Source organism: Xiphophorus hellerii, chromosome 6 (genome assembly GCF_003331165.1).
Source record: "Xiphophorus hellerii strain 12219 chromosome 6, Xiphophorus_hellerii-4.1, whole genome shotgun sequence".
Classification (NCBI taxonomy): Eukaryota; Metazoa; Chordata; class Actinopteri; order Cyprinodontiformes; family Poeciliidae; genus Xiphophorus; species Xiphophorus hellerii.
The window spans coordinates 7,404,473-7,427,783 of NC_045677.1; the positions used below are offsets into that span (position 1 = coordinate 7,404,473).

Genomic DNA, 23,311 nt, shown 5'->3' on the forward strand with positions numbered 1-23,311 from the left:
ATAATGAGCAAAACTTCCAGTGTCTAAATGGCAAAAGCTGGTTTTGACGGCTTTCCTACAAAGTGCAGCGCAAAAGAATCAAAATCTTACCAAGTACTTTTTGTCAAGTTGCTAGTGCGATAGCCTAGAAAACGTGAAATATGGCAAAGCAACTTTACAAATAACTTCTTAGCAAGAAATAGAAGCTTGTTTTAAGTCAATAATTGCTCAATATTGATGAAAACGTCCCATCTCCACTGGTAGATTTTTACTTATTACATTTCCCCATGTAATAAGTAAAATAATCTGCCAGAGGAACTAGTACTTTTAAAAAAAATCAATATTAAGGAATTATTGACTTAAAACAAGCTTCTGTCTTGCTGAAAAGTTACTTGTAATGTTTTTTTTTTGCCATTTGCAACTTTTCCAAGATATTTCCACCAGAAACTAGGGGAAAAAACACTTTTTAAAATTTTGTTGTTTTTATTTTGCAGTGTGTTGACTGTAAATGCAAATGTCTGCCACGCTTTCCAGATTTTATTTAAGTAAAAAAAAAAAAAAAAAAACAAGATGGATTTCTTTTCTTCTCACTCACAACCCATCTATCCAGCGGAATCCAATTCAAGTCCACTGGAGTTTGTGTTGCGCGGCACAACAAGCATTAAAGAAAAGTCCAAGCAGTGTGAATACTCTAGCAAGGCCGTGTAGACACCCAGAGTAATCCGGAGATGGTTTGTGCACTGTTAAAACACCGACACGTTGGTAATACTCAACAAATGTAGCACCTTGTTGGCTTGAATCAGCGACAACGTAGATCCCTGGCGCCTGGGCTGCTCTCCTCCACATAGCAACAACGTTACTACACAAAGCTGACAATTTAGTGTGTTGACAAGAAAAGAAGATGTGAACAAAATGCCTACATGTAGCTGTTGTTTTTTTTTGTTTGTTTGTTTGTTTTAACAAGTCTTTTCCCGTTACTGTTGCTGCTATAAGTGACATCCACATCTGCACATAAAAAGTATATATTTGCATTTATATAATATATATCCGTACTCTATTAACAGATTTGTCTACCATGAAATTAGAACTGCCACCCATCTCTCAGAAAAGTTTGTTTTTCTTCTTTGTTTTGTACTTCAAACATTGACTATTTTACAACACAGAAATCAACTAATTTTGTACAACATCGGAGCGAGTGAAGCTCTGCCGGGGCCCCGCTGTCCCTCAGTGGGGTTTTACTTTTTTTTTTTTTTTACTTTATTTTTTGTGTGTGTGTGTGTGTGGGGGTTTTTCTTCTTGTTGGTGCAAGTTAGACAATTTTAATTTCAGTATAACACAGTTAAAAAAAACAACATAAAAACAAAGCATGTACAAACTAGCATAGTCTGAACCGAGAGGCTGTTCAGCTGAACTTGGACCCTTTGACGCACTCCGTTAAGCCGAGGGGACGTTATCACGCTTGTTTGGCACGGTTATATACAACAACGGGTGACGAGTCGTTCTGAGGAAGGCTCTTCCCCTAAACGACAAAGAGCGGGGATTTGCGACGTCGAAGCGCAAAAGCTAGCCTAGAAAAGCGAAAGCGAGCAGAGAAGGAATGGCGTGTCAGTCTCTCTCTCTCTCTCCGGCTATTCCTGGCAGCGGTACCGTCTGCTAACAGCAGGGCAGTGAAAGGAGCACCGTGACCCAGCAGTTCATCTCCAGTGTTTCACATTAGCGACGAACAGACGACTGTGGTGTGAGATTTGAAGCGCGGCTATTCCGTGTGATGCCAGGTTATCAGGTGAGGCTGACCCAGTGGCAAAAAGAAATATAAAACAAAACAACAAACTAAAAAGGCCAGAAAAGAACATGAGAAATAGTGCAATGTACAGTACACAATGCATCTGCGTCAACGTACAGTGGGACATCAAAGACTATACACGGAAATTTAAAAAAGTAGAAAGAAACGGACAAAAAAACCAAAACCATCAAAATGTTTCCCGTTCGTCAGCCCAGAGAAGGAGACACCTCGCTGAAGCCCAAACTAAAAGTACGAGTGACATACTAAACGTCTGACAGCTCTGCCTCTTGTGCTTCACGTTACTACAAGCCGTGTTGCTATAGCACATATTTACAGACGACCACTTTCACCGTGTCCCTCTCCCGCCGCCGTCCTTCCGATCCCCAAAGCAATCGCCGACCCAAACCTTCCTCCCTTTCTCTTCTCCCTCCCTGTACCCTGTACATTCAGACTCTCTCCTCACGTCTGTCTCGTCCCTCAGGGGTACGAGGTCTTCCTGCTGAGCTGAGCACTCTTTGAAAACACTTGTTGATCAGAAACGCAACACATGAACAAAATGTGTCCGATTGGTGGTGTGCATGCACATGCGTGGCAGCTCTTCTTCCCGTCGGCCCCCTCTCGTGCCGTCCTCAGACGTCTCTGAAAGGAGTGTGCTGTCCCAATGTCTCCGTTCTACTACTCCGTCCTCCTCTTCCTCCTTTGTCTTGCTATCTATAATGCTACTCAGAAACTACAGGGGAGAGGGAGAGGAGGGAGGCAAAATGTCCTCTCAGCTTGAACTCCAAACATCAACCGTCCCTCCTTCTCCCCGTCATTCGTCTTGTCCTCCTCCGTTCCTCGTGTCCCTTCAGACCCAAGAGTCCGGTGAGGCTGGGTAGTGGCTGGTCTCATAGTTGAGCTCGCTGTAGGGTCTGGAGGCCGAGTAGAAGTCTACATAGTTGCCAGTGGACTTTAGTCCCTGTAGGTGCATATTGAGGTCGCCCTGCGGGGGACGGCCTCCCGGGTGGACCTGGCTGTCATAGAAGGCCTGGTCCTCGTAGTTGCTGCTGTCCGGTGGCGGGGGGTTCTGGAAAGGAGGATAGGGCTCTGATGGTAAGCCTTGGGAAGAGACCTGGAAAGAAACCAAAGGTCAGTCGTGAGAGGAAGCAGTTTGTCCTGCAAACAGAGGTTCCTGTTGCTCTCTTCTTGGCACTCTTCTGTACAGGAAAAGATTGTGGCGCACACAACCGTTGATGATGCCTTCCCAAAACATGATCCAACCTGATGGAGGTTCTCTTTACCTGTTAGCTTAAGCAGACTCTAGTAATTAGTTCTCTTCCAGTTGGCTATCAGAGGAAAGAGGGGTGAATCTAAATGGACTGAAGTTTTTCAGGTTTGCATTTGAATAAAACCTTAAAACCACACATCATTGTGCTTCTGTTTCACTGTTATGCGTTACTTTTTGTTGAGCTATTACATAAAACTCAAGTCAATACATCAAATCTTTAAGATGTTGCATGATGACAAAAGTTTGACAGGCACTGATACTTTTGCACACTTTGTGGCTTTGATCCAGATTTCCTCAAGCAAACTGCTAACATAAAAAATGAAAAAAGACTTTTGCCCCCCCCCCCCCCACCAGCTTTTACAATCTCCTAATGACACAACTTTTCTTTAATTTTTTTTACTACTAACAAACAAATTAAACTAACTCAATGAGAAGCAATTAAAAAGAAACTGCTGCAAACTGCAGTCCTATAAAGAATCACGGTAATAAGTAATGTTGCCTCTTTATAGTGCAGGCCTGATAAAGTAAGAGAAAGAATTAGAAACTCTTGAGGACTGCAATATGCAACCTTGGCTTGAAGACGTCTGTTTATGCACTGGCTTGTTAATGTTCTGGCACATAACATTGACCAACCTAAGCTGATAAGCAAGATAAAGTTAACACTGCATCACCATCACCACGCTTCATGGATAAATAAATTATTATATCCCAACAGTTTGGTTTTTCATGAGAGGAAGCGCTCTGCTTACAATCCTTCTAAACGAATCGTACCTAATTTTTGTATTCTGCTGTCGAATTGACGAGAGCTTCCGAAACAAAAAGACTCGTCTTACCTGGTTATACTTCAGATCATCAGTAGGGGACACATAGGCTCCTCTGTGCAGGGTTGAAGATCCACCTGTGATCTGACCTGGAGGCACCAGGGGGAGATGTTTGAGCGACAATGGCACAAAACAAGTAGGAAATTTTGAGTTTAATGTTCTTATACAAGCGCCTTGTGTGAAAAGCATGTCTTTGGTTCTGTTGTCACTCTGGACTTAATGGAGAACCCTCCATGCCGTCTCCCATTCACCCATCTGGGGATGGAAGAACAGGGTTTCTGCTGGTTTCACCAACTCAAATTTAAGATGTTAAGACCATTACGAATGGAATTTACGACCCATATCTCCACAGCAACGTCACACTTCATCCAGCCAACTAGAGATAAACTGGAACTTAGCAAGTTAGCTAGCTACTGCATCTAGCTAGCAAGGCTGGTAGCCTCACCCGTTCAGAGTCGCATTTAATGTAGATGTCCACATTTTGACTGACAGAATAGTTCGTAGAGGAGAAAAAAAAAAGATAAATAGTCCTGTCAAAACAAAACTTAAGACTTGTAATTAATGTATTTCAGGCCTACTTACTTTAAAAAACAAAGAATTTAAGACATTGTATAGCCTTGACTTTACATACTTGAATTTAAGGCTTTTTTAAGGATGCGTGGCCACCCTGTAGAAAGACTTTGAAATGCCAGATGTGTGTTTTAGAACGTGCTGTACACACAGGTTCCACCTGTTTGTCGTCTCCTCACAGGGGATTTTCCTGCGCGAATCCTTAGAGACTTTGTTCCCTCGATAAACACCAGGAAACCTCGACTCAACTAACCCAAGCCACCGTTAAGGGCCACGAGTCGAGGCTCCTTCAACAGAGAGCTGAAGCGCTGAGGCTGTTACACTGTCTGCTTGCTGTGGGCCTGTAATCCTGAGTGTGTGTGTGAGAGAGAAACTCCCCGGTTTACTCAGATGGGAGAAATCCTTTGTGATGCCTGCAGTGAAGGTCGACATGAACGGGTGTCCAGAGAGTGAACTCAAGGCCCTTTTCTCTTCGTCGCCATTTTCTTCAGGAAAGGTCTCATGATCATGGATAACAGAACTTAATCAGTTCAATAATAATATTGCAGAATCAATCAATCAGCAGAAGCTGAAGAAGTTTTTATGTTTGTTCATAATTTGGTTTGTGTATATCTTACCAATGTCAGATTGTGCATTGCTGATCAATTATGCTTGTAGTTTAAAGTCATTTGCTATTAACCTTTAGATGTTCTAATCTATGGCTGAAAATCGAAACATTGAGGAAGATAAAGAAAACATCCAGGTGTTTTTTAAACGTGCGGCAAGAATTAGGCCAGTCATAATAAACAGCAGCTCAATTATTTGCATGATGAACTAAAACAAGCTCAATCATTTCCATTTGCATGATATTTTGTTTTTCTCTCCTGATGACAAAAGTCTTCAGTCTGTTGCTTTGGTCTCACCTAGCCCTTTGCTTGAAGGACAAGTTTGTTTACAGACTTCATAATTTGTTTTACTTGTTGTTTCTGGTTGTATTTTTAAACTATTTTGGTTATTGAAAATGTCTTCCAGTTTTAGTGTCAAGTGTTCATCAGAATTTAAAGTTTACCGATCTTTGAAAATGCGTTCTTGCATTATTACGGCGTTACCATGACATTCACAAAACAACAATATTATCGTTTATTGCGATAATTTCTGGGACAATTTATCGTCCAGCCAGATTTGTTGCCGTGACAGGCCTAGCAAGAGTCATTCAGGTAACGAATGGAAGAGAGATTGACAAATAGATGGATGGATCTATATGACTGATAAATTACACAATATTATCATGTTACTCTCTCAGAAATAAGATAAGTTTCAGTTTGGAGTCCAAATGGTTTTATTGTGTAGATGTAAAGTAAAGATGTCTTTGCAGAAAGCTTAGCTTAGCTCGCCCTCCTTTGCCTGGAGCTTCAGTCAGAGCACAGATGTATAGTCAGAGCCGATTCTCCAACCTGCTGGTTTCAAAACCAATCACCCAGAAAATGCTCAAACTTTGCTGCACACAGGCAAACCGACAGACACACGTAGGCCGACTTTCTTCCTAAAGCCTTTAACCTCACGGGGGAAACAGTGACAGATATACAAGATGGGATCCCTACCCGTCATGGCGTCCTTCCGGGACGTGTGCTCGCCCTTGTTGCCATGGAAACTGGCATTGCCGGTAGACTCGTAGTCTGCCTTCCTCTCCTTCAATGCCATCATCTCTCTGGGGGACGCGGGAGCACTCACTACGCACAAAAAAAACCAAACAAAAGAATCAACACATGCACACACAGAATATATTTACTCTTTTATTTCAATATACATCAGGAGGTGAGAACAAAGGAAGCAACAAGTGTGGATGAAACATTCTGGAGACCTCTCACGACTCGCACTTCTTCCTTTCTTTGTAAGCTTGGCCACTTGGATTTACTTGGTTTTAATCTAAGCTAACAAACGGAGATCTGACCAATGCAGCGGGTAAATCCAGGCGAATAGCCATGAAGTAAAATGTTTCATAAAGTCAGCAAGTTCTCATATTCATAAGTAAAGAAAATTCCCAACCCTTCATTTGAGTACGTATGTTCATCTTCTGATCGAAAAGATCACAAGATGCAAAATTATTGATCCTCTCTTAACGATTCCTGTAGCAAAATATGTTTTGAGTCATACAGTACATTACTTTGTTGAATCAATTTAAGTTTCTAAAACAATATACAGATGTAGACAGAGATGTGTTAAACGCCTTTAAAAGATTCTGATTTCATGGCAAAAAGCATCATCCGACAATGAAAGTTTTTGAAAAAATACAAACTTTAACTTAAGTACATTTGAGTTCATTGAGTACAACTTATCCAGGGTGAGGAAAATCTCATGTTATTGGATAAAACGTTTCCCACAAAGTAACTAGTGGTACAGTTACTGGTCGAACAGGCAGAGCAGATCATCCAGAGTTGTACATTTTCTTCTTTTTCGTTCACCAGATACTGATACTCTATAAAATTTGGATTTAAGACGGTCATGGATTTTGTGTCCGCTGAACCATTTCAATCTGGAATTAACCATTATGTTTTGTTTTTCTGTCTATACTGAAACACCCAGTGAGGAACCTTTTATACACTTTTTTTAAAACCAAGTTCGCAATGTCATACAATCCAAGAGGGTTTCCAAGTTCCTTTGGAAGAGAAACAGACCCACAGCATCACAGACCTAACTTGTCAATAATTCCTTAATATGAATGAAAAGAGGGCGTTTTTTTTTTTCTTCCCTCCCCACTTATAACAACACGTTCCCATGTATTAAGTGAAATAATTTGCCAGTGGAACTCGTACTTTTTCATTAATACTAAGGAATTATTGACCTAAAACAAGCTCCTGTATCTTGCTGAAAAGTTATTTGTCAGTTTGTCTTATTTCAAGTTTTATAAAATATTTCCACTAGAAATTAGACAAAAAAAATAAATTTTTTTTGCACGGACAGAAGTTAATTACAAATATAAATGAAAAGTTGAATTAAACATTGGACTTCTTTTCAGTGTGACATTATGTTGATGTAATAAAAGATGATTTTTTCCCCCCCTCCTCTAAATCTTTACCGGGGGGTGCAAACGCAACACATTCCTCGTAGCCTGTATGTCAGTTTGTTGTCACTAATATAACCCCTATTTTTTGGATCCCAGCTATGTAAACACCGAGTCATCTCTTCCATCTTTTTCAAACTTTATGGCGAGGACACACAGAAAAACATCCATCGGTTCAGAGCCGATGGATGGTGATGAACACATGGTTTGGTCTAATGTACGCTCCGCTGTCAGCAGCTTTGCACATAAAAGCAGCTTCACTTTATGCCACTTCATGTCTTCAGCATGCATTAATACGGTTAACATTGATCCATATGCTCAGATGCAGTTCGACTGTCGGTCTCCGTCAGTTGGAGCGCTCTCTCTTTCCTAAAGCTGCCGACACACAAAGACACTCGTAGCTTTCTGTGAGCTTGGAGGACCATCTGCAGAAAGCTTGTAAACTGAGACAAAAAAAAATAAAAGCTCAAATTAGCTTCCAGATCACAAAGTCTCAGTCATTGTGTCACTTTATTGCTCGACAGGCTCAGATTAATGCACAGTGTTTCTAAATACAGATCGACTCATGACACCTGAAAAGATGATTTAAAAATAGTCGATTTTAGCAGCAGCTCCGCTTTACTCTACAGGTGACCGATTTCACCTTTTTATGCGTGTGTGACGTCATGTGATGTCATACAACTCGATCGTTTTGTGGCATCCCAACCACAAACCTCGTCTCTCTTGTTATTGGGATTTTACAACAGACTGCAAAAGGCTGCATCATCGTGAAGTGCGGATATTATTTGCACAGAAAAACCTGGAAAGTGTGATGTGGATTTGAACTCCGCCTCAGTTTTTCCTTCCCATCAGGAGAGAATCAACTTGAATTTATTTTCAGATCAAAACAAAAGTACGTTTAAAGTTGGATTTCCTTGATGACAGGAATATCTTAGCAGCGGGGGATCATTCATCCTACGTACGCAGCGACATGCCATTTTTCATCTCTCTACATGGTCTCCTTTTCTCTCTGCGTGTCAAAATGTGATTGTTGACATCTTTGATTTTCACTTTCATAACTAAAAACGTTATTTTGACGACTGGTTTGTTCCATATGTGGTTTTAATTCTTCCAACATCGTGCACATCTGGTGAAACAACAGAAAAGATATTTGAAAACAACCGACTGCTTTACCTGTCACTTTAAATTTAGGTCAGTGCTTGAGATTAAAGTAGAATTTAATCCTTCATTTTTCAAAGGAGATATTTCTCCATGACATATGCATCCATGAAAATTCTACAATATTTATATATTATTGCTGTAGCAGTGTAGTAATTGTTGCTTTCTGGCTTTAAATAATCCCCACAATTCCTCTAAGTGTTTGTTTCATCTTGGCAGAAAAGCGTGGTTAGAAGTTAAAAACCAAAATCATACATGGCTTATAAAAAGTTCAAGGAAAAAAAACAAAAAAACAACACAGAGAAATCTGCTGTTGGAAAGTAAGTCTAAAGTTATGTGGAAAGAGGTGCGCTGCTCAGACGAGTCCAAGTCTGAAATTTTTTGCGTACGTGTGAAAAGCTACAGCTTATGGTGGAAGACTGACCCTGAACACACCATCTCCCATGGTAAGATATAGTAATGGCAGCATCATGCTGTGGAGATGTCTTTCTTCAGCAGGGGAATCTGGAGGAAAACGTGCAGAACTGTGAAAGTATTTCAAATTTAACAGCAAGAAAAAGCGATTCAACAAAGTATTGACTCAGAGAGGCTTATTAGAGGATATAAAAAAAACTTTGGTATCACTTCAGAAATGTTCATGACTGTTGTCATGAATTGTTATTTGGTAAATAATAACTTTTTTTTTTTTCTTTTTTTTTTCTCCGAAGAGTTTTTGCGGCGCTAGTAGCTCGTATTTTTTTGTACAGTAGGCAGACAGGAAGGAGGGTGAGGAGAGGGGGGAAGACATGCAGCAAAGGTCGTCGGGACCGGGAGTCGAACCCGCAACGTCCGCGTCAAGGACTAAGGCCTCCAAACGTGGGGCGTGCTAACACCCTGCGCCACCACAGCACGCCCCAAATAATACAATTTTTAATGCAAAGTTGCATTAAACGTTGCATAGAAAGTGTCAAAATTGTGTCATTCTGTAAATAATGACACTTTTAACACTTAATGTCCCAAGTTTAAAATGTCCGCCTGGATATTTTTGCTCATTTCAATGTTACGTAGTTCTTTAAATGTCCTGTGAGTAAATATATTTGCCCATTTATCCACATCGACTGGAACTTTCAATAGCAAGTTATTTTCGCAATTTACCGTCTATTAAGAGAGGCGCTCAGATTAATTTCACTCCCTGCTACAGCGGGGGTGAAATTACCGTAATAACCCGATATTGGCTGGAAAGCTCAACGTCTCCCCTTTCAGAAACCGTTGGAATTTTTCATAGCGCAAAGTGTGGCGGAGTTACAGCACCGCAAATTTGGCTGGATTAGTTAGAGCGCCAGAGCTCCATTTAGGACTTACAGGGTTAAAGCAAAGTTGGATTAAAACCTGCATTAAAAGTATCATTATTTACCCAATTACTCTTGACGACAGCAGTCGAAAACCTTCATGAACTCCTCCATGTTTATGACAGTTGTCAGTCTTATGCCCACCCCTTCAAATAAAGCTTTACCAGAACTTTGTAGATTTTAATCTCATACAAAATCAAACACAACAAAAAAAAAAACAACAATAAAACAACCTTCACATAATTTTCCTTTCAAATTCAATAAAATGATTCAAAATTTGTGGCTGTAGCAAAACAAAATGTCCAATCTCAGGGGTACGGATTGTGTCTGCAGGCATCGTTTCCAGGCAAATTTAGCACACAGAAACACTTTAAACTTGAAGTTTGTCTCTTTGGTTTCACAGCCTGAGAGCAGTCTGAAAAGATCAGAGATGATGAACATTGTCAGGAGCTGTCACCGTCACCACCATTATCATCCTCAGCCCAAGTTCTGTGAGACTTCGGTGGCTCGTGTTATCCAAACCCTTCCGCTGACAACGCGGAGGACGGGGAGCGTTCTTAATGGACACGAAGCGCGGATTTTACTCGACAGCGCCGTGCTGTGAAGACTCGGGCTGTGATGGAGAGGCGTTCCTCTGACCGGCGGGAAGAAGAATGAGGGGCTTCAAGAGGAGAGGACGCAAAAGAAAGGGAGGCGTGGAGACACCCACCTGACCGGTTGTTCGGGGAAGTCCGCACCGGAGAGATGGACGGCGTGCGAGAGGAGGAATACGGCCGCTGTCTGTCCCGCTCTATCGTGGAGGAGGAGCCCACGAAATGGTACTGCGAATAGCCGTCCTGAAAAGAAAAGAAAAGACGGGACGGGAAGGCGGTTTGCAGTTTTATTTTCAGTGTTTCAGTCTGTCGGTATTCATCACAAACAATCAAAACACCAAAACAACTTCCAGAGACAAAATGGCCGCACCTTCTTGTAAAGACTCCGGAGGTCTCTGTACTGCCACATGCTGTTGAGGACTTGCGATGCCGCTTTCACCACTTTGGGACTATGTCTGGGAATTCAGCAGAGAGCAAAAAGACACAGCGTAAAGCTCGACTGTGTTTTTGTTATGGATGAAAAAGATTCAGAAATATCAGCCAAACAAACAAACAAAAAAAGCCTTAGCACCTTCAAAACAAAGACGTGCTTTCCGTCTCTGTTGTGTCCTCAAACTGAACCGACACGCTGACAGATTGACTGCTGGCTGTGATTGATTAATTGGCCAACATTTCAATCTGCTTTTCTTCTAGGTTTTCACTCAGCTGACTAATGGCTCGGAGTTTAATTGGCTGGTGTGGCCTTATCGAAATTAGACTTCATTTCTCTGAGACATTTCGGTCGGCGTTATTATTTTGGGTTTACGTGAGGGCAAACCATTTATCAGAGAGAGAGAGAGAAAAAACAAACAAACACATGAAACCCGGTAGAAATCACCTTTATGTTCCGAGAGTATCTCTAAAGCATTGTTTTTAGTTATAAAACAAAGTACAGTGTTTATAGAAATGAACTAAGGTTGGTGTTTTAGAGTTTGACATTATTTTACTTGTCCTTATGGTTAAAATGATCATTGTTCTAGGCGTCACTGAACATATTTTTCCTCTACAGTGCCTTGGAACAGCAGTTTTCCACATTTTGTCATGTTCTAAGCACAATCATAAATGTATCTCATTTAGAAAGCAGTAAGAAGACCCTTTACCACGTAGATGGCAAAGCAAGCATATGGAAATTGGTTTGCTCACAGAACAACAACAAAATAATTAGAACTTTTTGGCCAACATGCAAAGTGTTACGTGAGGTGAAACACGATGGTGGCAGCATCAGGCTGTGGGAAACAGGAAAACTGGTCACAGTAAACGTTTTAGATCAAAACACATGGATGCATGTCAGTGTGATGACAAACCGCAATGTGAACATCTTGAACAGGTGTGAATACTTTCGCGAGGCACAGTTAGCATTCTGTTTGCACAGTTAGCATTCTGTTTGCACAGTTAGCATTCTGTTTGCACAGTTAGCATTCTGTTTGCACAGTTAGCATTCTGTTTGGCCTTACAGATTCTTAGTTTCTCCTGGATAAGTTTATAAAAAATAACCTTTGTGAAATTAAGGGAATTTAGGGCAATTAAGCTACTTTCTAATCCTCAAAGTTCAAATCATTTTAATGATAACTATTGTTCCGTTGTTAATTTAATCAATTTCAATCAATCAATCAAATTTTATTTGTATGGCACATTTCAGCAGCAAGGCATTTCAAAGTGCTTTACATCGTATCAAACACAGAAACACAATGCAACATAGAATCAATAATCAAACCATGACATTAAGTCAAGTTCCATCAATAAATTTGTAATTGATTACATTTCAAATACAATCCTAAACAGGTGGGTTTTCAGTTGAGATTTAAAAGAAGTCAGTGTTTCAGCTGTTTTACAGTTTTTTGGAAGTTTGTTCCAAATCTGTGGTGCATAGAAGCTGAAAGCTGCTTCTCCTCGTTTGGTTCTGGTTCTGGGGATGCAGAGCAGAACCAGAACCGGAAGACCTGAGAGGTCTGGAAGGTTGATACAACAACAGCAGATCTTTAATGTATTGTGGTGCTAAGCAGTTCAGTGATTTGTAAACTAACAACAGTATTTTAAAGTCTATTCTTTGAGCTACAATGAGCCAGTGTAGAGACTTTAAAACTGGTGTTATGTGCTCTATCTTCCTGGTTTTAGTGAGAACGCGAGCAGCAGCATTCTGGATCAGCTGCAGCTGTTTGATTGATTTGTTGGACAGACCTGTGAAAACGCTGTTGCAATAATCAGTACGACTGAAGATGAACGCATGGATGAGTTTCTCCAGATCTTGCTGAGACATTAGTCCTTTAATCCTGGAAATGTTCTTCAGGTGATAGAAGGCCGACTTTGTAACTGTCTTTATGTGGCTCTGGAGGTTCAGGTCAGAGTCCATCACTACTCCCAGGTTTCGGGCCTGATCGCTGGTTTTCAGTTGTAATAACTGAAGCTGTGCATTGACTCTAGATCTATAACTCTAGATCGTTCCTCTTTAGGTCCAAAAATAATAACTTCAGTTTTGTTTCTGTTCAACTGGAGAAAGTTTTGGCACATCCACACATTTATCTGCTTTAAGCATCTGTTCAGTGATTGGATGGGGTCAAAGGTCACCTGGTGACATCGTAATGTAGAGCTGTGTGTCATCTGCATAGTTATGGTAGCTAATATTATTTCCTGTTATAACCTGAGCTAGTGGGAGCATATAAATATTGAATAAAAGGGGTCCTAGGATTGAACCTTGGGGTACCCCACATGTGACCTTTGACCTCTTTGATGAAAAGTTTTCAATTAAAACAAAGAAATCCCTGTTCTTTATGTAGGATTTAAACCAGTTAAGCACTGGACCGGAGAGTCTGACCCAACTCTCTAGTCGATTCAGTAATATGTCATGGTCAACAGTGTCAAAAGCTGCACTGAGGTCCAACAGAACCAGCACTGTGGTTCTGCCACAGTCCGTATTTATATGGATGTCATTGAACACTTTTACGAGGGCGGTCTCTGTGCTGTGGTAACCATGGAAACCAGACTGGAAGGAGTCAAAGCGGTTGGTTATCGTTAGGAAGCTAGTTAATTGTTTACACACAGCTTTTTCAATAACTTTGCTGATGAATGGGAGGTCAGAGGTCGGCCTGTAATTCTGCAGTAGTGATTTGTCCAGATTGTTCTTTTTTATAAGTGGTTTGATTACTGCTGTTTTCAAAGCCTGGGGAAAACGCCTGATGAGAGCCATGAGTTTATTATTTGGATCAGATCAGCAGCAATAACAGGCAGGACTTTCTTAAAGAAATGTGAGGGTAAAACATCCAGACAGCAGGAACTGGAGCTTAGTTGACTTATAATTTCCTCTAGGGTTTTATAATTAAGTAGTTGAAATTGGGTCATTTTTCCTGTATTTGTTTTGTTTGGGTACAGCCTTGGTACTGACCTTATAGTGGATGTACAGATTAATCCTCTGATTTTTTGAATTTTCTCTGAAAAGAAGCTGGAAAACTGGTTGCAGGCGGCAATACATTGGAATTCAGGCGGTAACGTCACAGGAGGGTTTGTGATTCTGTCAACTGTTGCAAATAGAGCTGTTAATGTTTTTGTTTATGACATCCGCAAAGAAAGCCTCTCTTGCATGTTTTAGTGTTGAGTGATAGTTACGTAGTCTTTCTTTATAGATGTCACAATGAACGTGGAGTTGAGTTTTACGCCATTTTCGTTCTGCCCTACGGCAGAGTTGTCTTGCAGATCTAACTGTTTGTGTGTTTCTCCATGGAGATTTCTTTTTACCAGACACAACCTTCATTTTAATTGGGGCAATGGAATCAATAATATCTGAGACTTTAGACTGAAAATCATTTACCAACTTATCTACATCATTACAGCTTAAGGGTGAGGAAGAAGAGTAGATTTGATTAAAAGTTTCTGCTGTGTTTTCAGCGAGAGAGCCTTTTGTGATGGTTGCTGTTTGCCCAAGTGAGTTAAAAGATAAAGAACTTCCAAAGATAACAGGAAGTGATCCGACAGGGCGACATCAGTTACAGAGACATTGGAAATATTCACACCCTTACTGATAACCAGGTCCAGTGTGTCCTTGAGTGTGTGTTGCTTGTTTGACATGTTGTGTTAGACCAAAAGTCTCTAAAATATTAGCGAGCTTTTTTGCCCCTCTGTCTTGGGGGTTGTCAACATGAATGTTGAAATCACCGACAATTATTAAACAATCATTATCAATACATATGACAAATAGAAGTTCATTCAAGTCAGTAAAGAAATTTTCCACAAAAGTTGGAGTTTTGTATAGAGTTACTGTCAAAGTTCGTTTGTGGCCTTTAACCTCAATTCCAAGATACTCAAAAGAGGTGAAGTGACCCAAAGAGATTTTACTACAATTTATGGTATTGTTGAATATTGAAGCCACGCCTCCTCCTTTTTTGTGTTTTCTATTCTCACTGAAGAAATTGTAGTTAGGAGGCGCAGAATCAATTAGTACGATCGATTCATTATTGTCATTCAACCATGTTTCTGTCAGAAACATAACATCGATATTATGCTCAGTGATGAAATCATTAATTAATAGAGCTTTAGCACAGAGAGATCTTGTATTTAAAAGAGCTAGTTTAAGTGACTTGGGGGCCAAGAAATCTTCGGTCTGAGGTTCCTTTAGGCAGGGGAACAGTCTGATGTTTGAATTAAAACAGCTGTATTTTATGTTTCTGTTTCTTGTAAATTTTCTTGTAGTTATCCGCACAGGTAATGTCCTGTTTTGCTGTGCCAGGTGGCCAGACACATTCTGGAGCAAGAAGGGTGTAAAGATAAAGTCTGGACCCCGGCCTCAGACCTCAGAAACGCAGAGTGATGGATCCTCTGGGAAGTTAGAGTCAGGTGGCTTAAATGAAGTGAGGTCTGCTACGTGAGCGCTAAGGAGAGACGTCCCAAGTAAAACCTGTTGATTCATTCCATCTGTAAACTTAAGAAACTCCGGTCCAGAAGACATTTCTCCATGTGTATCTTGTGAATCCTGTGAATGAGTGGGTGAGCAGAGAGGGAGGGGAGAAGGAGGAAGGGAACCAGACGCTCCGTCTTCAGTCGATGTTATATCAGCTTGTTTTGAAACTGGTTGTTCCTGATAAGCAGAGTGTTTATTCCTAGTCAGAACTCCTTGAGCCTGTTCTTCTGAAGCGATGATCACGTTGCTGTCCTTGTTGATAAAATGGAAAAGATTTGCAGTGAGTAGGTTTATCCCATGTTTATTAAGATTGCGTCCACCTCTTCCAAAAAGGTGAAAGCGCTGCCAATAGATCCAGAGGTTATCGATGAAGGTCACTGAGCTGGCAGAGCAGGTTTTAATCAGCCATTTGTTTACCATGTCCAGCCTGGAGTGTTTTTCGTCTCCCCCTTGAGGTGATGGAATTGGACCACTGAGAAATAACTTCATTTTTAACTTTCCCATAGTGTTCAGTAGAATATTAAAGTCCTTTTTCAGAATCTCAGATTTCTGCTTTGCCAGATCGTTGGCTCCAACATGCACAACTAAGGACTCAATATCTGGCTGATCAGCGGTTAGCGAAAGAACTTTACGAGTTAAATCAGATACAGTGTCACCAGGAAAAGAAATCACTCTCGTTTTCTTGGCATTGCAAACGTGACTGATTCCATTTACTGCTCATCTCCAACAATAAGCACTTTTGGCATACCTTTCGTGTACCTGATTTGTCCTTTGGAGCTTTTCGGGGTGGATGTGTTGGTGTTGCCTCATTGTTGATGTTTGAAGGCGAGGTTTCACTCAGAGGCTCAGGCTGGAGTGCAGAAAATCTGTTTTTCAGTGGGATTCCCACGGAGTCAGAATGTTTTGAGGCCCGGGCGGGTCGCTCTGTCCTTGGGAGCGCGGTCGGTGGAGCCGTTTTGGTTGCAGCTGCTTGTTTGTTTTTCTTTGGTTTAGCAGGTGTTGAGGTTGAAGGTGGGTTTCGGCTCAGAGCCGGCCACGCTGATTCGTCCAGGTGAGGGATTTCTCCCTGTCAGTCGCCTCATCGGATCTGCAGTGTGAGACTTTTGCTTCGGCTTGGCACCCAGAGCGTTCCAGGGTGAGCTGCTTGATGCGAGGCGTACGGCCTCTCCGTTGATTTGAGGAAGAGTTGTCTGATTTCCACAGGTAGCGTTGATTTCAAAGTTCACCTCCAGCTGTTTGATCTTCATTTCTATAGACTGAAGTCGTTGTATAATACTGCTAATGTCCTTGGGGTCAGCTAGAGGAATTTTGTCCTGGTTCAACTTGGAGATGAAGAAAAGTAAGGTAAAAATAAAAGTAAGAAAGTCCCCCAGTCCTTAGGTTTGTAGTAATCCAGTTATGATGTTGAAAATGTGAATATAACTATAAAAACTGTCACTTTAAAAATAGCTCAGGCAAAGTTATCAGTAAAGACAGGAGAGAGCAGGACAAGCTGTTCCTCCTTCAGCTACCACACCGTAAAGCAATTTGACCATAAATAACGTTGATTTATCAGACTGTGAGGAAAAAAAAAGAAGCTCTCCAAAAATCACAATCTAGAGACCTTGTGTTCTCAACCGTCCTAGATAGTGGATTATTTTTTTTTTTAAAGCATGGTGCCAACATGCCTTTTTAAAAAACGGTTTTATTCTCTTTAAATCCATGTCAGACTTCGCTTCGTTATGAAACCCCTAACCCCGCTTCGTTCACCCGCCGCCGCCTTCCCGTTCGGCTTACTTGTCTCCCTTGGTGCGCGCGATGCCGATGAGCTTCTCGATTCCACCGGCGTCCCTCAGGGCTTTGGTGTTCTCCATGTTCTTGGTGATGACCTCGTGGAGCGCGCAGCAGATCGCGGTGATGGTGTCGTCAGACATGGTCTTCCCCCCCAGGATGCTGCTGTTGATGCTGCCTCCTACTCCGCCGCCGCTGGTGTTGTTGTTGTTGCTGCCTCCGGGTAAGCGATGCACCAAATCCCTCATGGCGTATTTGCCTGGTCGAAGGTGACGGACAGAGTGGGGGGAAAAAGAAAAGAAAAAAAAAAAAGGTTTAGCGGGAGGCTGCTGGTGAGCTTTTAGAGGCTGAAAGGAATGAGAAACAAGACATGAAATAAAAATACTGTAATTCGTGAGAGTATCTTCAGGCGGAGCTGCAGGAAACATCTTTTTAAAGTAACTTTTTTCCCCCAAAACTCTCTATGGAAGTGTTCTATCTAAAGGTTGTACAAGTTTGAAGTGGAGCTTTGAGGTTTGATTAAAATCAACACCACCCTCGAAAAGCTTAGGATTTTTCCGGAAAACCCCTTTGCTTCACTTTTTAAGAAAAACTGAAAAAACATAAAAAAATAAATAAGAAGTAAACTTGTAGGAGGTTAGGTCTGCTGTACCAATATGATAACATTTATGATCATACGTTGTTATGTATGTCTTAATTATTATTGAGATGTTGAAAATTAAGAATTCACATCATAAAGTAAAAAAAAATAAAATCTATAATCAACATAGAATGTTCCAGCAGGAGATGAATCGTTTTTTTGTGCTTTTCTATGAAGGTAGAGATGATTAAACACAGTTGAGATCCATAAAGAGAAAACAAACATGCATTTAAGTACCAATACAAAGCCGGCAAACAGTTCGAACTTTAGCGTCATTAGCGGCTAATAGTTTGCTTGTTGCCATGTCTTCGCAGTGCTCATCAATCGTTTGGATTCACTCTGTCAGTGCTTATCGTTTCTGTACTGGCTGCCTAAATTGCTGCTGGATTAATTATTTAGAAGTTAGACACTTCAGCCACCTGGACAAGAAGCCATTGTAAGCTAGCTCTGTCCACATGAAGAGGCAACACAAGAACGTCTTCCTTTTGTACTTCAAAATTAATGCAAGGTGTTGAGCTTAAATCAGTCGCCTTCACAAGAGGGGATATTATCCCTTTAGACTTCCCTTTGTGTTTTGTGGTACTGTATTTCTTTGTAATTGATTCCGTTTCAAATACAATCCTAAACATGTGGGTTTTTAGTCGAGTTTGCATCCATAGAAGGTTTACCTGTTACACTCCTACTGCGTTATATGGAACAAAATACCTGTTGCTATTTTTATTCCCCCTCACAATCATACAGTTTAAAACGATGTAAACAACATTTTAATGGGCTTCTGGCACAAGGCTCCGTACACCTCTTTCACAGAATTTCGCTCTGGGACTCCGTTGTCCCTCACGGATTTTTGTGCAATTCTATGGTACCTGTTGGTGTCTAGAATTTACAGGGTTTGTGTTACGCGCAGTGACCCTCAGTCACTCGCTGTTTTTCTTCCGACACGAGGCTCCGTACATCTCTTTCACGGAATGAGGTGTATGGTCAAAGAAAAACTAGAAAAGAGTATTTAAAAACTTAATCCCAAGAAAAACAAATATCCACCCTGCGTTTATACTTGCTAGTCACATTCCCTGACACAGACGGACTACGTTTCCCATGACACCTACTGTATGTGATTCTGTCAGGCCATCGTGTTCTCTCCGCCCCGTGGCTCTCGTCCTGAATGGGTCACCCTCGCCCTGCACTGGTCCCATCACGGCTTCCTGACGGCACACTACTAGACCGCGTGTGACTTCCTGTCGTAAAACTTCCTGTCCGTCTCCACTTTCGTCGCTGTGCGCACTCCAAACAGCGAAGCCCTTCGTCACGTTTTGTATTGCCGGAGTAATAAAACAACAGTTGGCTCACAAGCAGAGCCGCCAGTGCTGACAGTACTGATATTTGCAGCGGAGAGCGCCGCGAACCTGACCACACAATATGCTGTGCAGCTCAAGCAATTTGGTTGTGTTCCAACCAAGGGGAGGACAGTATGTTCTCTGAAAACATGGCCGCACGCACCGGGGTCAGCACAAAGGAAAATCTGACATCGCGGCCTACATCCGCCGAGGACGCGGATGGCTGCATTCACCGACCGAGACGTCACACGGTTTAGCTCAAAGCCAAAAGCATCGAACGGAGCAAATAGAAAGAGGCATGTGGCTGTTGCCATGGGGACCAACAGAAAAGCGGAGTTTATTAAAGACATCAGTCAGTCTCTAGCAAGAAAGAAAGAAAAAAAAAATCTAGTATCAGGTGTTCGGCTGTGCTGTGGTTTGTACAGAAAGGAGCGATCTGCAAACAGAGAGATTAATATTCCAACATGCTTTTCAAATTCTTTGTTTTCATTTTGCAAATTGATTTTAAATTCAAACAGTAATCCTTTCCACGAGTTATATGTGCAAACAGATCTGCTAAGATACCGCTGCAGCGCAAATTCCCTTTGCCGCAATCTGTTTCAATTATGGCAAAATTAGGCTCCGTTTGTAGCAATAGAATGACGGCTGATGTTTGTGATTTGCTTTTGAAGTAAATGAAAGCGGCTCAAGTTGACCTACACTCAGAAAGGTCGAACAAAAAGTCACATTTTAGACTAAATTATATTTCAACAACAATGTCCTTTTCTTTGGCATATGTATATATATAAATATTTATATTCCAGGAGTGCATTCATCCTTTCACCTCATGATGCAAGATGCAACAGCAGATCAGATTTATAGAAAATGAGACAAAAAGAGATTATAGTAATATTCTGGAGTTTTTTTGTCACAATTTTTTTATAGAGATATTACCGCCATAGGCTATAATCACTGGCTAAACTTCCTTCGCCAGAAAAGATTCCCAGTCTGACACCAGCTGTATGTCACGTCTTAAGACATCCTTTTCTTCAGATTCTTGACACACGGTTGACCCCTGATATTTGGGGATCACAGTTAGCTTTAAAATCTGCAAATACTTGAGGTCTCCTCTGAAAAATGCTTCCAACTACCTATTTTAATTTCCCATCAAATATACCTCAATATGCATTGACATGCACAGTGGAAACCGTCTTTGAATATCGTAAATGCTAATATCTACAGCCAATGAACACCAAAGAAAATAAATGGCATTCCTGGAGTGGCTGCCGTGCAGAAGCCTGACAATAGCATGTAAGTAGCTATTTCAGCTCCCTAGGCTGTGTTTTCTTTCAAATATTTTCAACATGCCTATTCTATTCTACAGAAAAGAATAGGCATGTTGTCCATGAGTCATTTCTGCATCCCAGAAAAAAGAAAAAAAAAATCCACGAATGGGTGAATCTGCAAACCTTGAACCGCAAATGAAAGGAGGTCCGCCGTACACCTTTAGCTCGGCCAAGCCCCCTACATCTGCTGTGCTCGGCCGGCTTACCGATAAGCTCCTTGTTCCGAATGTCCAGAGCCATGTTCCTCAAGGCCGTAGCCACGGCGCAGACCACCCGGTCGTTGTCTATCCTCAGTAACTCCACCAGGATGGGCAGGCCCTTCTCCTTGCGCACTGCGGCTCGGATGTAGACGGACCACTGGACAATCGGGACGAGGAAAAGACGTGGACAGAGACAGAATCACACATTTGCAACACTTTCAGTTGTTATAGAGCAAGTGTTAGCCGCTCAGACCATTGTTGGCATTTACAGGTAACCCCTGTGAAATGCTTACAATTAACAAAAGAATATCGCATTATCATCACTCCCCCCCCCCCGTTAGCTTTGATGAAAACCGCCGAGGTTTCTTTCATTTGAAAACGACTTGGACTTTTTCCTCTCTACTAGAACTGCGATCTCCTCTCCTCTCGCAGATGCTGCTCGGTTACGACAATGACAGCTCTCACCTTCCAGCTGCCGGCGGCCAGGTTCTGCAGAGCCCCGGCTGCTCCCTCCAGCGTGTCCGGGTTGGAGCACTCAGACAGCAGCGTGAGGTAGGGCTTGACGATGGTGGGGTGCCACAACATCTGGATGCCTTTCGGAGGCTCAGCCAAGTCCGGGAAGGGTCCGACGCCGTCCCACTACGGAACGACAAGGCAACGGCTCAGAACGGAGGAGCTGTCATGAGTCCTCACGCATTTGAGGGGCCCGGCAGCACTCCCCGCGGGCAAAAGCAGCAAACGAGAAGGAGAGGATTCCTTGTTTCATAAAGGCGCCGATAAACGAAGCGAAGCTCATCTGCTGCTTGAATTAGATATACTCTCGAGCGCTGATGAAGCGTCCATGACGCACCTCAGAAAATGTTGGCGAGAGGCTAGAAAAACATGGATTTCCCGAAACTGTGCGCACACTAAACCGAGTAATGATGAGTGCATAAGAGGCCGTAACCTGCTGTGTTTTTAATGAGGGAGTGATAAAACTGTTGCATCTGTCTGGCTGTAAGTCGCATGATTCTCCATTGTGCGGTGTGAGGGAGAAACGCTTAAAATACAAAAAATATGAATCTGAAAAGTGTGGCATGGATTTCTATCCAGTCACCCTGAAGCAATAAATATAAAACCTACTTTAGATGCAACAAAAGCTGCTGTCAATTGTGGTGCATTTCTACAAAAGAAAACAATTGGATAGTTAGTGTCCATATTATTGTCACAGACACTCTAGTGGATTTATATATGAACTTTGACTGGGCCATTCTAACAATTTTTTAAATCTTTTTTTTTATCTGAAGTGTGTTTAGGGAAACGTCCAACCTGGTCTCAAATCCTCGGCAACCTCGAAAAAGTTTTCTTACGTAGCTAATTAGTGAGTCAAACTTCATTAAACTTCACCTGGCAAGATGAAAATAAACAAATTCACAAAACAAATTCAAGCACAATAGTTTCAAAGATCAATTCACTTTAAATTTACATTCTAACGAACATTTAACACCGGAGCAAAATGACCAAGACGACGGAAACAACAAATAAAATGAATTACGAAAAGTCTGCAAACAAAATTGTCGTCCAATTTTGCACCAAAGCACCAGACTGACTACTTTTGTCATCCAGCTTTTGGTGGAAAAAGAGAGAGAACACAGAAAAATGATAAATTATGCCAATGGAAATGATTGAGCTTGTTTTAATTTCTCACACAATTAATTGATTTACGGGTTAATGCGACGGGCCAAGTAGTTATTGTTAAAACTAGACAAAACTCAGATTTTCCTCCCATTTTACTAGTACCTACTCATCTGTGCTGGTCTCGCACTAATCTGGAAACAACACTGATGGTGTCACTCTGCACTATCAGGCTCGAATGATCTTGCAGATTTTATCTTGCATTAATTTTCTGCAGATTTAACTTAAGTTATTGTTTAAGTTTTTCTTGTCACCCTCTAGTGAATGTGCAGACGTCTCTGTCTCTCTGATGCAACACAATATCAGCTCATCTTATTTTCATGTGACTAACGTGCGACAGCTTCCTTCGCTGCATTTGTAACCCCGCCAAGCGCTGCTGTCCGTCTTTAGCTGCTCCTCGCGCCTTTAATCTGATTTCGCCGCTACACCCTCTTTATCGTCTCCTGTCTCCTCCTCCACTTCCTTTCCCTTCCTCTCCTCTAATTGCCCCGTTGGAGTTTTGTCCTCTTCGGCACACACACACTCCCTAATCGCTGCTTCATGGTAATCGCCCGCAGCTGCACTAGAGTGGCGACGGCGCACAGACAGAAGGGAGAGAGAGCGATGGACTTTTTGGGTTTCTATTATTGAAGAGGTTATGATCTGTCCCTACTTCAATATGATCGTTAGGACCCGTCGTCCTCCCCACAAGCAGAAAAAAGACGTTTGCATGGAGAAAATCCGGCAAACAGAAGGTAATAAAACCCAAGTCCCAAAACCGATTTCATAAATCTCAGCCAGATTCAGAAATGATTGGCAGAGGTGAGAAAAAAAAAATAGAAAAAAGTCGTGCAGGGAGGATGAGCAATTCACACACCGGAAACGGTGTGTTTTCAGTTCCCACAGCCACACTGGAAGTGGTTTAA

General features: G+C 41.7%; 1 protein-coding gene across 8 annotated transcripts in view; it reads right to left on the reverse strand.

Annotated features, from left to right (window-relative positions):
* Positions 1 to 377: 377 nt before the first annotated feature.
* The window catches only part of ctnnd2b (catenin (cadherin-associated protein), delta 2b), a 160,999-nt gene continuing 138,065 nt past the window's right edge, over positions 378 to 23,311 (reverse strand). For 3 of the 8 annotated variants that reach the window (XM_032566244.1, XM_032566242.1, XM_032566246.1), the window contains exons 17-24: positions 21,198 to 21,371; positions 20,739 to 20,889; positions 17,243 to 17,495; positions 10,910 to 11,003; positions 10,656 to 10,782; positions 6,001 to 6,129; positions 3,863 to 3,939; positions 378 to 2,873 (exon numbers count right to left, since the gene is read on the reverse strand). In XM_032566244.1, the coding sequence (XP_032422135.1) occupies positions 2,610 to 2,873; positions 3,863 to 3,939; positions 6,001 to 6,129; positions 10,656 to 10,782; positions 10,910 to 11,003; positions 17,243 to 17,495; positions 20,739 to 20,889; positions 21,198 to 21,371 (1,269 nt within the window). In that variant the 3' untranslated portion in view covers positions 378 to 2,609. The remainder of the gene's footprint in view (positions 2,874 to 3,862; positions 3,940 to 6,000; positions 6,130 to 10,655; positions 10,783 to 10,909; positions 11,004 to 17,242; positions 17,496 to 20,738; positions 20,890 to 21,197; positions 21,372 to 23,311) is intronic. The other 5 variants (XM_032566239.1, XM_032566241.1, XM_032566240.1 and 2 more) reach the window with 2 other exon arrangements.